The 16,823-nt window shown below is 45.4% G+C and overlaps 1 protein-coding gene across 1 annotated transcript in view; it reads right to left on the bottom strand.

Moving 5' to 3' along the window:
• Window positions 1-5,250: 5,250 nt before the first annotated feature.
• LOC124772873 (brain-specific angiogenesis inhibitor 1-associated protein 2-like) overlaps window positions 5,251-16,823 on the bottom strand; it is a 591,718-nt gene continuing 580,145 nt past the window's right edge. The window contains exons 11-12 of the mRNA XM_047249356.1: window positions 5,636-5,894; window positions 5,251-5,265 (exon numbers count right to left, since the gene is read on the bottom strand). Coding sequence (XP_047105312.1) covers window positions 5,251-5,265; window positions 5,636-5,894 — 274 coding nt within the window. The remainder of the gene's footprint in view (window positions 5,266-5,635; window positions 5,895-16,823) is intronic.

The following is a 16,823-nucleotide window of genomic DNA, read 5'->3' as shown; positions in this document are numbered from 1 at the left end:
GAAGGGGGACCCAAAAGAAACCGGATTGTTGTCATAAGAAATTTATTGATGAACCTTTTTACTAAATTACTCCAGCCACCTTCAAAATACTCTCCATTACGTGCGATGGACTTGTCAAGTCTCTTTTCCCACTGTTGGAAGCATGTTTGGAACTCTTCAAGTTTGATATTGTCCAATGCCCTTTGCAAAGCTGTTTTTACCGCCTCCACATCGTCATAACGCTCCCCTTTTAGCGTTTTTTTCATTCGTGGAAAAAGTCGCACGGGGTTAGGTCCGGCGAATACTGAGCGTGGTGAACGACAGACCACCTCTGAGATGCCAAATAGCGGGTCACTCGTAAGGCCGTGTGTGCCGGAGCGTTGCCGTGATGCAGAAACCAGTCACTTGATCGCCAAAGTTCCGGGCGTTTCCTCCTCACATCGTCTCGCACACGCCTTAAAACATCCAAGTAAAAGTGCTGGTTAACAGTCTGGCCATGGGGTACGAATTCCCGATGCACAATTCCACGAACATCATAAAAGACAATGATCATCGTCTTCACATCTGACCTCACTTGCCTTGCTTGTTTTCGTCTGGGAGAGTTGGGAGTCCTCCACTGGCTTGACGCTTGCTTGGTTTCTGGGTCAAACCCGTAACACCAACTCTCATCCCCTGTAATGACTTTGTTCAAGAAGTTTGGATCACCTGCAATCTCTGTTTTCAAGTCCTGAAACACATTCATGCGGATGGTTTTTTGCTCTTGTGTGAGGAGGCGCGGAACAAATTTAGCAACAACACGTCTCATGTGCAAATCCTCACTCCACTCAAAATCCGCTGGCACGAGCTCCAACTGACTCCTGTCTCTGCTGAAATTTGGTCGGTCGTTTGGCGACGATCCTCGTTGATCTTTTGGCGGACCTTTTCAATGTTCTCCTCATTTCGCGATGTTGAAGGGCGTCCAGAACGAGCTTGGTCTTCAACACACATCTCACCACGTTTAAAACGCCCAAACCACTGGAAAACCTGTGTGCGGCTCATAGCGTCCTCCTGGAAAGCTTCCTGAAGCATTTGGTGTGTCTTCGTTGCAGTTTCTTTAAGCACGAAACAAAATTTCACACACACTCTTTGTTCTTTTAAAGTTTCCATAACGACTTCGCAGAGGTAACACGCCAACAGTCAGAGAAACACAATACCACAATTGCACGTTCAGCTCTACACTGACACCGTCTGCACAGCTGTTTCATGGTCTCTACTAACACCATCTAGCGTGAGAACGCTGCACTACGTCTACGAGTAGCAGCGCCCTCGGAGTCCGGTTTCTTTTGGGTCCCCCCTCGTATGTCGAAGTAATTAGAAGTCTTGCCACGGCAGTTTGTGTTCGACGGTTCAGTGTTGCTGATCTATGCGAGATTGAGCCGCGGTGGGTAGTCGCGTGGTCTATGGTGCCTTACCACGGTTCGCGCGGCTGCCCCCGTCCCCCCGCCGGAGGTTCGAGTCCACACTTGGGAATGGGTGTGTGTGTGTGTGTGTGTGTGTGTGTGTGTTGTTCTTAGCGTAAGTTAGGTTAAGTTAGATTAAGTTGTGTGTAATCCTAGGGACCGATCGTCTCAGCAGTTTGATGCCATAGGAACTTAAAACACACATACACACATATAATATTGATGACTCCAAGATCGTGTATCATGTCGCGAGAACAACAATGAGCCATTGGAACGATTACGGAACCAATATTGTGTACTGAACTGAAAGGTGACAGAGAGAGAGAGAGAGAGAGAGAGAGTCATATAGGCACTTCGGAAATTCTCATTACAAACTTCCCGTACTTGTAGAGGAGGTTGAGTGCATAATATTTAAATAGGAACTAAGGTCCGCACACGTAACGCTTCCGTTCTACGACTGTTTCAACTCAAATGTTTTACTCATCCGCATCTGCTTGAGGAATTTAATTAAACGTAACGCAGTATAGTAATCATAATTCGAAAGAAAAGGTAAAGAAGCATCTATTTATCACTTAAGTGCTTTGTATTAACACTTAAACATTGCGTGTTCACGGTACTAAAATAAATAAATAAATAAATAACAAATAAAAAATAAATAAAAGAAAGAAACAGAGAACGTACGTACAGAACAGTACTGACGCCTTACAGCAGCAGCTGAATGTGACGACCACCAATTTCGTTAAAAAAACTATTCCTACGAGACGTGTTCTGGTGTACAATCTTCATTCCACCTGGTGTCTCTTCAATTTTTAGTACAGCAGCCAGAATCCGTGCCAGCAGATCTTCCTGTGTTTCAACAGGAGTCTCGTAAATTAAACTTTGCAGACGTTAAGTGACATTACATGATCGTCTGACGTACTAAACGTCATCCCGTCTACCGTACTCCATACAAGAACCAGCAACTCTGAGAATATTCTCTTTCCCTCAGCAAACGTGGATGGGTTACATATCTTGTTATATCCTAGCCAGTAATGCCACCCGAGCCCGCTGCCAAAAGGTTGGCAGCATCAAAGTCCGGACGCCGTCCGCATAAGCAGCGCCAGCGAGACAGCAAATCGCCGCAAGTCTGCGCGCGCCACCGCTGGCTTCTGGCTTCTTAAGCGCTGGAGTCGCGAGCGCTAGGACAGTTCTGTATTCGCCGCTCAGTTGTATACTCGCCACCGAATTGTGTACTTGCTAGTCAGTTGTGTGTTCATCGCAGCAGAGTTGTTGTTTGTCGTCAGCCGACGCTGACCTAGCCGCTCCGACTCGAACTAGACAGATCTCTGTAGACACGGAGTTCACTATTGTGTTTCTGTATCTTCGTCAATAAAGATAAGTACCGACTTTTATTTAATCAGAGTGTTTGGGTTTTCATCTTTCTGTTCACTGTTCCAGCGGACCGGTCGGCCCGCTATTAAAAGTGTGGCGGTGACTTCGTAAGCCGTTTCTACAGCGAATTATTTGTCGCTACGAATGCCGCCACAAAATATCTGAACTGAAACAGTCGTGCAAAGGAAACTGTACGTTTCCGGACATGAATTACTGTTCAAAATATTATGCAATCACTCCCCTCTACGTATCCTAGAAGACTGTAACGGGAATTTCCGAACACACTGCATATTCAGTTTGACCAAAATCACTAGCGTTGACATTTTTCATTCGGATATTGTATCGCTGAAACACCAAACAGATGCGTCGCAATCGGACTCGGGTACTCTCATGAAAACAACTATTAACGCCACGAGAAAGGCTTAATGCGAACTGCAAGAACTTTGGCGATCGTCTAAATTGATAGCAACGTACTTGAACTGTTGGTTTTATGTGTTTGTGCTCCAAACATTTCAACTGAGTGATTAACGTTTCGCAACTACAATGTAAAGTATTAGGTGGCTGCATTGGCAGTGAATGGTTACGTCGATTATTTGATGTGTTAGTTGTGAACAGTGCAGCCCAGAACTGGTTGACTATCGTACTTATCCGCCGGTACTGAGCAGCGAATTTTCAATCAAAATGTCCTCCCCGCACGGAAATCACACAATGCGTGTACGAGTACTGCTTGTGACACAGGAACGGCGACATATAGAAGTTTGGGTCTCGCTGTGAATCGTGCACGGGGAGAACAAAGCGGTGAAGGCGACCGCTCGCGCGAAGTGGGAAGCTCGGGTTTGAGTGCCAGTCCGCCACAAATTTCCATTCTCGTCATTCCCTTTTGCAGCCGATGCTTATTCGTATTCGCAGCTGTAAATACATTTCATGTAGAGCCACTACAGCTTTGCACGCAATAATATAGGGTAATAGTCATAATCGGCAGGACAACAGGAAAATAATATTTCACAGTGTGGCGGAGAACATCTGTCTGGAGCTGAGATGTGGCCTCAAACAAGGAAGTTAATGGAAAAATTAGAACAATGGAAATGGACTATATGAGAAGGTTGTTTTTTGAATTTTTCCCGGTGGATCGAATATTCCGTCATTTCTTGGAGTGCATCCCAGTTATTATTAACTCTTGTACCGATATTGTGGCTGACAATTTATCAGCCATTCTTAAGGTGAGAGTCTTGCAAGATATGTAAAGCACTTTGCTCAGTGGAATAAATGCCCATGCGTCAAAGATGACAACAGCGTCGTCACAGATAAAATTTTGCGGTTCTAAGAGTAAAACAAAACAAGCTTGAAGTCTGCGAATCTACATCGCTTGCGAAGTATTTAGCTGATTATATGGATGGCATAAGTTGATATTTCAGTCGGTGGAGACCTTTAACAGTACTTCCTTTGAGAGCTCAAAGGTGAAATTAGGTATTTCCATGACTTGTCGAGCTGAAAACCCTCGTCTCGGTTGAATAGGTTGTCTGCCAAATGCATCTTCATAGATTCCTTAACCGCTGAATACCAGTGGGATGAGGCTATGTTCAGCATCTTAACTCTCCCGAAATCCATGGAATGGCCAGTGGAAATACAATTTTCAACCATTGGTGGGCTGTAGTAGGCGAATGAATCGCTGGTGTTCAATGCAATATCCTTCTACAGTGTTTATTGTTTGTCCAATGCACCGTTTACCACTGGCCATTCCATGGGTTACGGGAAAGCATAGGTACTGGCTGCAGCTTCATTCTACTAGGATAGAAGTGGTCAAGGAAGCTCTGGAAATACAATCAGTAGGAAACCTGCTCATCCGAGACGAGGGTTTCCACCTCCAAAAATCATAGACAGCCCTCATTTCACGTCTGCTATCTCAAAGGAAATACTGTTATTTGTATACACTGCCTGGTATCCCAACAAATGCCATCCATAATAATGAGCCAAATACTTCGTAAGCACTGTGGATTTGCTGAGTCTGCACTTGCTTTGTTTTATTCTTAGACGTGTAAAGTTTTATCTATATCTGAAGCTCTTGTTACCGACAGTGTAATCATTGACTCATGGGCGTTTACTCAACAGTGTAAAGTACTTCAAAATTCTTACAAGCCACTCACCTTGAGAATGGCTGAAAAGTTGCCAGCCGAAATATCCGGGATAAGAGTTAATGAGATCCCGATTGAGCTCCCGAAAAATGATGGAGTATATGAGAATATGTCTACATTTAATGACGTAAGATAGGACAAGAAACGAGGAAGTGTGGAGGTGAATGGAAATAACGTGCTCCATAACAAAAGCCTGGGAGAATAGAGCGCTTCAGTGACACAGGACGTACGGAGGACGTCCCAACCGTAGGAAGATATTAAACTGGGAGCCGCCCGCAAGGGCTAAGATTGGGGAAGTACATACAGGAAGCAATGAAAGAATTCTAAGGCTAGGGGGGTAAACCCTAAGAAGAAGAAGATGATGATGAGAAGGAATACAGAAAAGAATGTAAAGAATATATAGAAGCAATGGTCGGTGAACGTATTCCGAAACAACAGAACATCTCTACAGGAAGAACGAGCGTTGTTGGACCCAAGAGAAGTTGGGTGGATCAAGGAATCGCACTGTAAGACCTGATCTAATGTTAGAGGAAGGAGGAGGAGAAGAAAAGAAGATCCTGCAAGACAGTACATCTTGGCCGATCTTATCCTAGCCCGCACGATGGTCACGTGACCGTACAGGATGTAAGCGACATCCCCAGAACAGGGATGTGTAGGGAGCAGGTGGCAGGTAGCAGGTGTTAGGTGGGTGCCCCAGGAAGCGGCGGCGCTGACCTGCAGTGGGGGCCGACTCCTGGCAGGCGGCAGCGACGCGTGTGCGGGCGGCGCGCAGCGTCCCGTGAGCAGGGGCAGGCTGCGCGGCCCGCCCCCCACGCCTCCGCTTCCGCCCCCGCCGCCCCCACCGCCGCTGACGGAGCTGCCGGTGGGCGAGCCGGGCGTCGTGGCACTGGCGGACGAGGATCCGGCGCCGCTGCTGCCGCTGCCGCCGCTGCTCACGCTCTGGCCGTCCGGAGGACGCCCGTGCGTCGGCGACCTGCCACACGCAGGAGCCGAAGTCAGCACACCACCGACACAAACCTCGTACATTCGGCACACATTAAATGAAAAGCATGTAGCTCGACGTCGACCATAATCTTCAAACAGTGAATAGCTAACTGCATAAACACCTGATTACAATAGTTACAGACATGTTAGCTGCCATCTACAAGAAAAACTCCCAAGTCAAAAGCGCCGAGCGTAAAAGCTCAAATAATTTCTCATTCATTACCACTCGTTGCAACCTTCCAATCACTTTGAGCAATTGCAATATACACATATCAAAAAAAGTTTTCCATCAACCCGGTTCCCAGAACTCCTGAAGATAGACATTGACTCTGGACACTATCGCAGACACAGTCCCTTCGACTGTTCAGAGATCTACATCTACATCTACATCCACACTCCGCAAGCCACCTCACGGTGTGTACCTCTATCAGTTCTATTCCAGTCTCGTATTGTTCGTGGAAAGATTGTCGGTATGCCCCTGCGTGGCCTCAAACTCTCTGATTTTATCCTCATGTTCTCTTCGTGATATATACGTGGGAGGGAGCAATATACTGCTTGGCTCCTCGGTGAAAGTATGTTCTCGAAACTTCAACAAAAGCCCGTACCGAGCTACTGAGCGTCTCTCTTGCTGAGTCTTCCACTGGAGTTTATCATCTCCGTAACGCTTTCGCGATTACTAAATGAACCTGTAGCGAAGCGCGCTGCTCTCCGTTGGATCTTCTCTATCTCTTCTATCAACCCTGTCTGGTACAGTTGCCACACCGGTGAGCAGTATTGAAGCAATGGGCGAACAAGTGTACTGTAACCTACTTCTTTGTTTTCGGACTGCATTTCCTTAGGATTCTTCCAATGAATATGAGTCTGGCATCTGCTTTACCGTCGATTCATTTTACATGATCATTCCATTTTAAATCAGTCCCAGATAATTTATGGAATTAATTGCTTCCAGTTGCTGACCTGCTATATTGTAACTAAGTGATAAAGGATCTTTCTTTCTGTGTGTTCACAGCACATTACACGTGGCCTCATTGAGATTCAATTGCCATTCCCTGCACCATGCATGAATTCGTTGCAGATCGTCCTGCATTTCAGTACAATTTTCCATTGTTACAACCTCTCGATATATTACAGCATCATCCGCAAAAAGCCTCAGAGAACTTCCGATGTTATCCAAAGGGTCATTTATATATATTGTGAATACCAGCGGTCCTACGACACTCCCCTGCGGCACACCTGAAATCACTCTTACTTCGGAAGACTTCTCTTCATTGAGAATGACATGGTGCCTTCTGTTACCTACGAACTCTTCAATCCAATCAAACCAATGATCTGGTAGTCCATATGATCTTACTTTGTTCATTAAACGACTGTGGGGAACTGTATCAAATGCCTTGCGGAAGTCAAGAAACACGGCATCTACCTGGGAACCCGAGCCTATGGCCCTCTGAGTCTCGTGGACGAACAGCGCGAGCTGGGTTTAACATGATCGTCTTTACCGAAAACCCTGATGATTCCTACAGAGTAGATTTCTAGTCTCCAGAAGAGTCATTATACTCCAACATAATACCTGTTCCAAAATTCTACAACTGATCGAGTTATAGAGATACAGGTCTATAGTTCTGCAGATGTCACTAAACCCGTCCTAAGATGTAAACAACCATGCATGAGCACCGCCTATCAGACGGAAGGGTCCGACAGGCCATCAGTTCCAGTCATTCCATCAGGAAGGAGGTACACGGCTCGTGTTGCCTGTAGCTCAACCATGCCTAAACGGTTCAATACCGCGGTTCGGTCGCGTCCGCATTGTTACTTTGGGCCAGGAAGGTCTCTCAACAAGGGAAGTGTCCTGGGGGCTCGGAGAGAACCAAAGCGATGTTGTTCGGACATGGAGGAGATACAGAGAGACAGGAACGGTCTATGACATGCCTTTCTCAGGCCGCACAAGGGCTACTACTGCAGTGGGTGACCGCTACCTACGGGTTATGGATCGGAAGGATACTGGCAGCAACGTCACCATGTTGAATAATGCTTTTCGTGTAGACGCAGGACGTCGTGTTACGACTCAAACTGTGCGCAATATGCTGCATGACGCGCAACTTCACTCCTGACGTCCATGGCGAGGTCCATCTTTGCAACCACGACACCATGCAGTTCGGTACAGATGGTCCCAACAACATGCCGAATGGACAGCTCAGTAATGGCATCACATTCTCTTCACCGATGAGTGTCGCATATGCCTACAGCCAGACAATCGTCGGAGACGTGTTTCGAGGCAACCCGTTCACGCAGAACTCCTTAGACACACTTTCCAGCGAGTGCAGAAAGGTGGAGGTTCCCTGCTGTTTTCGGGAGGCATTATGTGGGGCCGACGTACGCCGCTGGTGGTCATGGAAGATGCCGTAACTGCTGTACGACATTTGAATGCCATCCTCCGACAGATAGTGCAACCATATCGGCAGAATATTGGCGAGGCATTCGTCTTCATGAACGGCAATTCGCGCCCCCATCGTGCTCATCTTGTGAATGACTTCCTTCAGAATAACGACATCGCTCGACTGGAGTGTCCAGCTTGTTCTCCAGACATGAGCTCTATCAATCATGCCTGAGATGGATTGAAAAGGGCTGTTTTTGGGCGACGTGACCCACCAACCACTCTGAGGAATCTACGCCGAATCGCTGCTGACGAGTGGGACAATCTGGCCCAACAGGGCCTTGATGAACTTGTGGATAGTATGCCCCGACGAATACAGGCATGCATCAATACAAGAGTACGTGCTACTGGGTATTAGAAGTACCGGTGTGGACAGCAATCTGGACCACCATCCCTGAAGATCTCGCTATATGGTGTTAGAACATGCAATGTATGGTTTTCATGAGCAATAAAAATGGTGGAAATGATGTTTATGTTTTTCTCTATTCCAATTTTCTGTACATGTCCCGGAACTCTTGCAAAACTTTTTTTGATGTGTGTATTTACTGGAAGATATACAGAGTGATTCCTTCATGATGCTACAAACTTTCAGGGGGACACTGAAGAGGAAATGTGTCAAACTGAGCTACAGGACCCTGCTCCGGAAATGACCAAGTTGAAAATTAAAAGCGGGAATCGTTCTGGTACCTCTGACGGTGGAGTACATGTACAGGTGCTGTCTTCGCTGTGATTGTAGGATAGGTGACTATCAAAGGAGGTAGTATGTCTGATATACATAGGCTCTAAAATGCACTCATTATGAGCTATGAGCACTTGCTCTTCTTCGATACACACCTCTTGTAGTGATAAAAGTGCTCATAGTTTGTAAGGCCTGCATTTTATAGCCCAGTGTAATAGAGAATTTCATCTAGTTTTGCTCTATAGTACCTCCTAGAAAAATATGGACACCAAAGAGCTTGTAGTAGAGGAAATTTTTCCACAGTATCGACGGCAAACAAGTGTCCATAGCTCCTAAAATATGCGTTTCAGAGCCGACGTTTAATAACAGTTCTTCTGATTGTGGTCCATATTACTACTACTGAAAATTGTGCACCCTACAATCATAGCCACAACGGTATCAGTATATGAATTTAACTGTCAGAGATATGAGAATGAGTTTCGCTTTAAACTTTCGACTTGCTCGATTGCGGACCAGGGTACTACACCTCAAACTGATAAATTCATTCTTCTGCATCATCCCTGAAAGTTTGTAACATCACCATGGAATCACTCTGTAGACAATCAGCTGCTGGATAAATTGTACTGAGATGTGCTGCTAGTCTATAATGTATTCAACATAGTTCCCTTAATGCTGAATTCCACACACAAACATCAGGATTGGCTGTAGTGGCATGTGGTGCGAATAACCAATCAGTAAGCAAAATGATGAAGCGACAGTATGTCCAGTGCCAGAAGATGATCCATACAGACCGGAAAAACACCACATCGCAATAACGTTCACACAGCATTAAACTTTGTGCAATGTTACCTACTTTCATAAAAAGACGCAAGACGGATTTTATTTTGATTCTACCGTAAGAATATTGCCATTCAGGTTGTTGTAAATAACTTTATGGAAGGCTATCTCAAGAACACGGAAATCAGCAGTAAATTTAAAAAAAATTATCTGCTTATCTTCGTGGTTTGGAAGTACAGCCCCCGATTATTCGGGTTAATACAAAACCGAGATGGAATGGATAACCAAGAAAAGTGTAGCATTGAAAATATTCATGCTTTTAAAGTAAACTAATGTTAACTGTCCAGAACGTTTATTTCACCCTCCAATGGAGTGTGTGCTGATATGAAACTTTCTGGTGGGTTAAAACTGTATGCCGGACCCGGACTATAACCCGAGATCTTTGCCTTTCCTCTATTCACTATATTTCCAAAGCATGCTACATGCCATCTCTGAATGACCTTTACACGCATTACTTGTCGCAAGCTGACATCTTTCGTACAAAATTACGTTTCAAAACCACACTGAATTTCATGTGTTTTGCTTTTAGTTAATATTCCGAATCCGATCGTTAAGTTTTTCCTGTTTCTGTTTTTCACTTACTTTTTTTCCTGATGACACTCGACGTTTCTGATTGTTTGGAGACTCAGAATGTAGGTATAGGCTTGCATAGTATAACAACAGATCAACGTCTTTTAATGGATCAATGGAAATGGGTTCGTCGATCACCTTGACTTCACTCTCTTCCAGTACCGAGGTGATTTCCCCCCCCCCCCCCCTCACTCTCTCTCTCTCTCTCTCTCCCTCTCTCTCTCCCCTCTCACTATAGAAAGAGAGAGAGAGAGAGATAGACAGCAAACTTACTATTATCGACATACGGATATGTGTCCACATCACCATCCTAAGGTGAAACGTAACTCTAAATGAAAATATTCGTTCTAATTTTATAACATAATACTGTGCTTTTTAATTTTCTCTAAAATCGCTGAAATACACACATACAGTCCGCAAGCTGGATTATCTGAGCCTAGAAAATCGAGAACTTATTGTACGAGGGCTGTTCGGAAAGTGAGATCCTGGTCGCGAAACAGAAACCACAGTCAAAACCAAAAGTATTTTATTTGCAACAGTTAGCTATACTTTCCTGTTACTTCTCTACGTAGTCACCGCTCCAAGTTAGAAATCTGTCACAGTATTGTACCAATTTTTCAATACCCTCGTCATATGTTGTTGTTGTTGTGGTCTTCAGTCCTGAGTCTGGTTTGATGCAGCTCTCCATGCTACTCTATCCTGTGCAAGCTTCTTCATCTCCCAGTACCTACTGCAACCTACATCCTTCTGAATCTGCTTAGCGTATTCATCTCTTTGTCTCCCTCTACGATTTTTACCCTCCACGCTGCCCTCCAATACTAAATTGGTGATCCCTTGATGCCTCGGAACATGTCCGACCAACCGACCCCTTCTTCAAGTCAAATTGTGCCACAAACGTCTCTTCTCCCCAATCCTGTTCAATACTTCCTTATTAGTTATGTGATCTACCCACCTAATCTTCAGCATTCTTCTGTAGCCCTACATTTCAAAAGCTTCTATTCTCTACTTGTCCAAACTATTTATCGTCCATGTTTCACTTCCATACATGGCTACACTCCACACAAATACTTTCAGAAATGACTTCCTGACACTTAAATCTATACTCGATGTTAACAAATTTCTCTTCTTCAGAAACGCTTTCCTTGCCATTGCCGCCCTACATTTTATATCCTCTCTACTTCGACCATCATCAGTTATTTTGCTCCTCAAATAGCAAAATTCCTTCACTACTTTAAGAGTCTCATTTCCTAATCTAATTCCCTCAGCATCTCCTGACTTAATTCGAGCACATTCCATTATCCTCGTTTTCCTTTTGTTGATGTTTATCTTATACCCTCCTTTCAAGACACTATCCATTCCATTCAACTGCTCTTCCAAGTCCTTTGCTGTCTCTGACAGAATTGTAATGTCATCGGCGAACCTCAAAGTTTTTATTTCTTCTCCGTGGATTTTAATACCTACTCCGAATTTTTCTTTTGTTTCCTTCACTGCTTGCTCAATATGCAGATTGAATAACATCGGGGAGAGACTACAACCCTGTCTCACTCCCTTCCCAACCATTGCTTACCTTTCATGCCCCTCGACTCTTATAACTGCCATCTGATCTGGTTTCTGTTCAAATTGTAAATAGCCTTTCGCTCCCTGTATTTTACCCCTGCCACCTTCAGAATTTGAAAGAGCGTATTCCAGTCAACATTGTCAAAAGCTTTCTCTAAGTCTACAAATGCCAGAAACGTAGGTTTGCCTTTCATTAATCTAGCTTCTAAGATATGTCGTAGGGTCAGTATTGCCTCACCTGTTCCAACATTTCTACGGTATCCAAACTGATCTTCCCCGACGTCGGCTTCTACTAGTTTTTCCATTCGTCTGTAAAGAATCCGCGTTAGTATTTTGCAGCCGTGACTTATGAAACTGATAGTTAGGTAATTTTCACATTTGTCAACACCTGCTTTCTTTGGGATTGGAATTATTATATTCTTCTTCGTCTGAGGGTATTTCGCCTGTTTCATACATCTTGCTCACTAGATGGTAGAGTTTCGTCAGGACTGGCTCTCCCAAGGCTGTCAGTAGTTCTAATGGAATGTTGTCTACTCCCGGGGCCTTGATTCGACTCAGGTCTTTCAGTGCTCTCTCAAACTCTTCACGCAGTATTATATCTCCCATTTCATTTTTATCTACATCCTCTTCCATTTCCATAATATTGTCCTCATGTACATCGCCCTTATATAGAACCTATATATACTCCTTCCACCTTTCTGCTTTCCCTTCTTTGCTTAGAACTGTGTTTCCATCTGAGCTTTTGATATTCATACAAGTGGTTCTCTTTTCTCTGAAGGTCTCTTTAATCTTCCTGTAGGCAGTATCTATCTTACCCTTAGTGAGATAAGCCTCTACATCCTTACATTTGCCCTCTAGCCATGCCTGCTTAGCCATTTTGCACTTCCTGTCGATCTAATTTTTGAGACGTTTGTATTCCTTTTTGCCTGCTTCATTTACTGCATTTTTATATTTTCTCCTTTCATCAATTAAATTCAGTATTTCTTCTGTCACCCAAGGATTTCTACTAGCCCTCCTCTTTTAACCTACTTGATCCTCTGCTGCCTTCGCTACTTCATCCCTCAGAGCTACCCATTCTTCTTCTACTGTATTTCTTTCCCCCATTCCTGTCAATTGTTCCCTTATGCTCTCCCTGAAACTCTGTACAACCTGTGGTTTAGTCAGTTTATGCAGGTCCCATCTCCTTATATACCCACCTTTTTGCAGTTTCTTCAGTTTTGATGCACAGGTCATAACCAATAGATTGTGGTCAGAGTCCACATCTGCCCCTGGAAATGTCTTACAATTTAAAACCCTCGTCATAAAAGATGCCCAAATGTGCTTTCCGCCAATCCTCTACGCTGGTCTGCACCTCTTCGTGTGTGCCAAAATGTTGTCCTCACAACGAGCCGTTCACGTGAGCCGAGATGAAAATCAGAGGGAGCCACGTCCGCGCTTTATGGTGGGCGATCAAAAAGACTCTCCATCGCAAACTCTGCAGGAGCATCTTTCTTGCCCCTGCAGTGTGATGCCGAGAATTTTCATGACGAAGGAACTGTATGACAGTTATATGATGTGGACTGCATGCAATCAAGCGGTATATCACAGCAGGCGCACACACTTTGTGGGAGACACTATTTTCTAGGTATCTTTACGCGCCCACTGTGCGCTCAGAATTTCTGAGTCAGAAGTAGAGAGAGCGACGTGACCCGATTGGCGGGCATTCTACGAACACTGCCCAACACATTTGTGCAAAGCTTTGGGCCCGATCGAACACTACTTCCCGAACAGCCCTCGTATGAACTTTTTCAAATACTTGCGAGCTGTAGAGAAACATCTGCACCCAAATACTTGCGACTTGTGGGGGTCCACCTGCACAAAATTCCAACAGTTTTTGACAGTTAATGAAGCTTATGATGTTGTTGTTGATGATGAACATGATTTTGATGATGATGATGATTACGATGCTGAACGGCAACATCAACGTCCTTATATAAGGTGAATGGAAACGAGTGTAGTTCGGTTGAAAAAACTATGAGATCCAGAAGCATACGGCAGCAACGTAGACTCAATGAACTGGATGCAAAATACACTCCTGGAAATTGAAATAAGAACACCGTGAATTCATTGTCCCAGGAAGGGGAAACTTTATTGACACATTCCTGGGGTCAGATACATCACATGATCACACTGACAGAACCACAGGCACATAGACACAGGCAACAGAGCATGCACAATGTCGGCACTAGTACAGTGTATATCCACCTTTCGCAGCAATGCAGGCTGCTATTCTCCCATGGAGACGATCGTAGAGATGCTGGATGTAGTCCTGTGGAACGGCTTGCCATGCCATTTCCACCTGGCGCCTCAGTTGGACCAGCGTTCGTGCTGGACGTGCAGACCGCGTGAGACGACGCTTCATCCAGTCCCAAACATGCTCAATGGGGGACAGATCCGGAGATCTTGCTGGCCAGGGTAGTTGACTTACACCTTCTAGAGCACGTTGGGTGGCACGGGATACATGCGGACGTGCGTTGTCCTGTTGGAACAGCAAGTTCCCTTGCCGGTCTAGGAATGGTAGAACGATGGGTTCGATGACGGTTTGGATGTACCGTGCACTATTCAGTGTCCCCTCGACGATCACCAGTGGTGTACGGCCAGTGTAGGAGATCGCTCCCCACACCATGATGCCGGGTGTTGGCCCTGTGTGCCTCGGTCGTATGCAGTCCTGATTGTGGCGCTCACCTGCACGGCGCCAAACACGCATACGACCTTCATTGGCACCAAGGCAGAAGCGACTCTCATCGCTGAAGACGACACGTCTCCATTCGTCCCTCCATTCACGCCTGTCGCGACACCAGTGGAGGTGGGCTGCACGATGTTGGGGCGTGAGCGGAAGACGGCCTAACGGTGTGCGGGACCGTAGCCCAGCTTCATGGAGACGGTTGCGAATGGTCCTCGCCGATACCCCAGGAGCAACAGTGTCCCTAATTTGCTGGGAAGTGGCGGTGCGGTCCCCTACGGCACTGCGTAGGATCCTACGGTCTTGGCGTGCATCCGTGCGTCGCTGCGGTCCGGTCCCAGGTCGACGGGCACGTGCACCTTCCGCCGACCACTGGCGACAACATCGATGTACTGTGGAGACCTCACGCCCCACGTGTTGAGCAATTCGGCGGTACGTCCACCCGGCCTCCCGCATGCCCACTATACGCCCTCGCTCAAAGTCCGTCAACTGCACATACGGTTCACGTCCACGCTGTCGCGGCATGCTACCAGTGTTAAAGACTGCGATGGAGCTCCGTATGCCACGGCAAACTGGCTGACACTGACGGCGGCGGTGCACAAATGCTGCGCAGCTAGCGCCATTCGACGGCCAACACCGCGGTTCCTGGTGTGTCCGCTGTGCCGTGCGTGTCATCATTGCTTGTACAGCCCTCTCGCAGTGTCCGGAGCAAGTATGGTGGGTCTGACACACCGGTGTCAATGTGTTCTTTTTTCCATTTCCAGGAGTGTACAATACTAAACCGAGAAAAAGATAAAAAAATAATCCGAAGAACGGATAAGAATATCGATGAGTATCTGTTGATCAAATCCGTTATAAAATTGCAGGATAAATACAGGGGTCTGATTACTACGACTACCTGACGCCTTATTAATAATTAGAATTCCAACTTTTTTGAAACATGCAAAAATGTCACACTCAATATTTTGGAAGGAGGCTAGACAAAACGCAAAATCTTAAATCCCGTATCACACCCGTCTAATTGTAATTCACAAAAATGAGTATGTCGAGTGGACGATACAGACGGGCCCTCAGCTGGGTGTATCTGCCCAACACCAAGAAGCGTACTTTGCGGATTGGTGCAGATAAATTTCTTGACACGATATCTCCTCATTTCTTCCCATGTCCTGAGAGTAGCTTACAATTCTGTGTAATACAAAACAACTCAGGGAGCCCAAGTCTGAGGCTGCTTCCAAAGAATAAGACAGAGAAGAATTTCCCCTACTTGAATTCAATAATCACAAAAGATATGGTTGACGACTTAAAATCATGTAAAGTTTATTTAAAAGAAATTAACCTATGGTACAGCCCATCATACTACCAATCAATGTGTATTGTCCTGCTATGTTCACACATACGAGAGACCTCAGGTTACCCCTTGCACTTCGCTACAGCTTCGAGGTTACTGCTAAGTTCATGTGATCGAGTGGAATGTGGATGCTTTAAGGTTGATAAATATCGCTAAATGGTGCCCACCAATCTCACGTTGAACCCTTTATTTCTATAACTGTCTCTGGAACTCATTATTTAAGTCAAGGCTATTACTAATCATCATTGATTCACTAGTATCAGTATCTACTGTTTCCTTCGTAGGAGGCCATCATACAGAACCCTCCACTTATTGATTCAATGAAACTATTTTCTGCCTCAGGCGTTGAGAATAAAATATAATAAAGCTGAGTGGTTGCTCTCCCAGAGGCCGTTGACGAACTTCAACTGTTTTCTAAAAGTACGGGTTGAAAAGAGTAGGTGATAAACAGCATCCTTGTCTTACTCCTTTCCCTAGTCTGATCCAGTTTGTACTTTCTCCTCTCACTTTAACTGAAACTTTTTGATTAAGGTACAATGAGTTTATAAGTCTTCTGGCTTTCCAGTCCACTCTCTTTTCCCCCATAATAGTCGCCAGTTTGTCCCAAACCACATTGTCAAATGCCTTTTCTAAATCGATGAAGCACATATATAGGTCTCTTCCTTTTTCAATAAACACCGAGCGAGGTGGCGCAGTGGTTAGCACACTGGACTCGCATTCGGGAGGACGACGGTTCAATCCCGTCTCCGGCCATCCTGATTTAGGTTTTCCGTG

The sequence above is a fragment of the Schistocerca piceifrons genome, chromosome 2 (assembly GCF_021461385.2).
Source record: "Schistocerca piceifrons isolate TAMUIC-IGC-003096 chromosome 2, iqSchPice1.1, whole genome shotgun sequence".
Taxonomy (NCBI): Eukaryota; Metazoa; Arthropoda; class Insecta; order Orthoptera; family Acrididae; genus Schistocerca; species Schistocerca piceifrons.
Note: the sequence above shows the minus strand (reverse complement) of the source record. Positions and strands in the feature narration are given on the sequence as shown.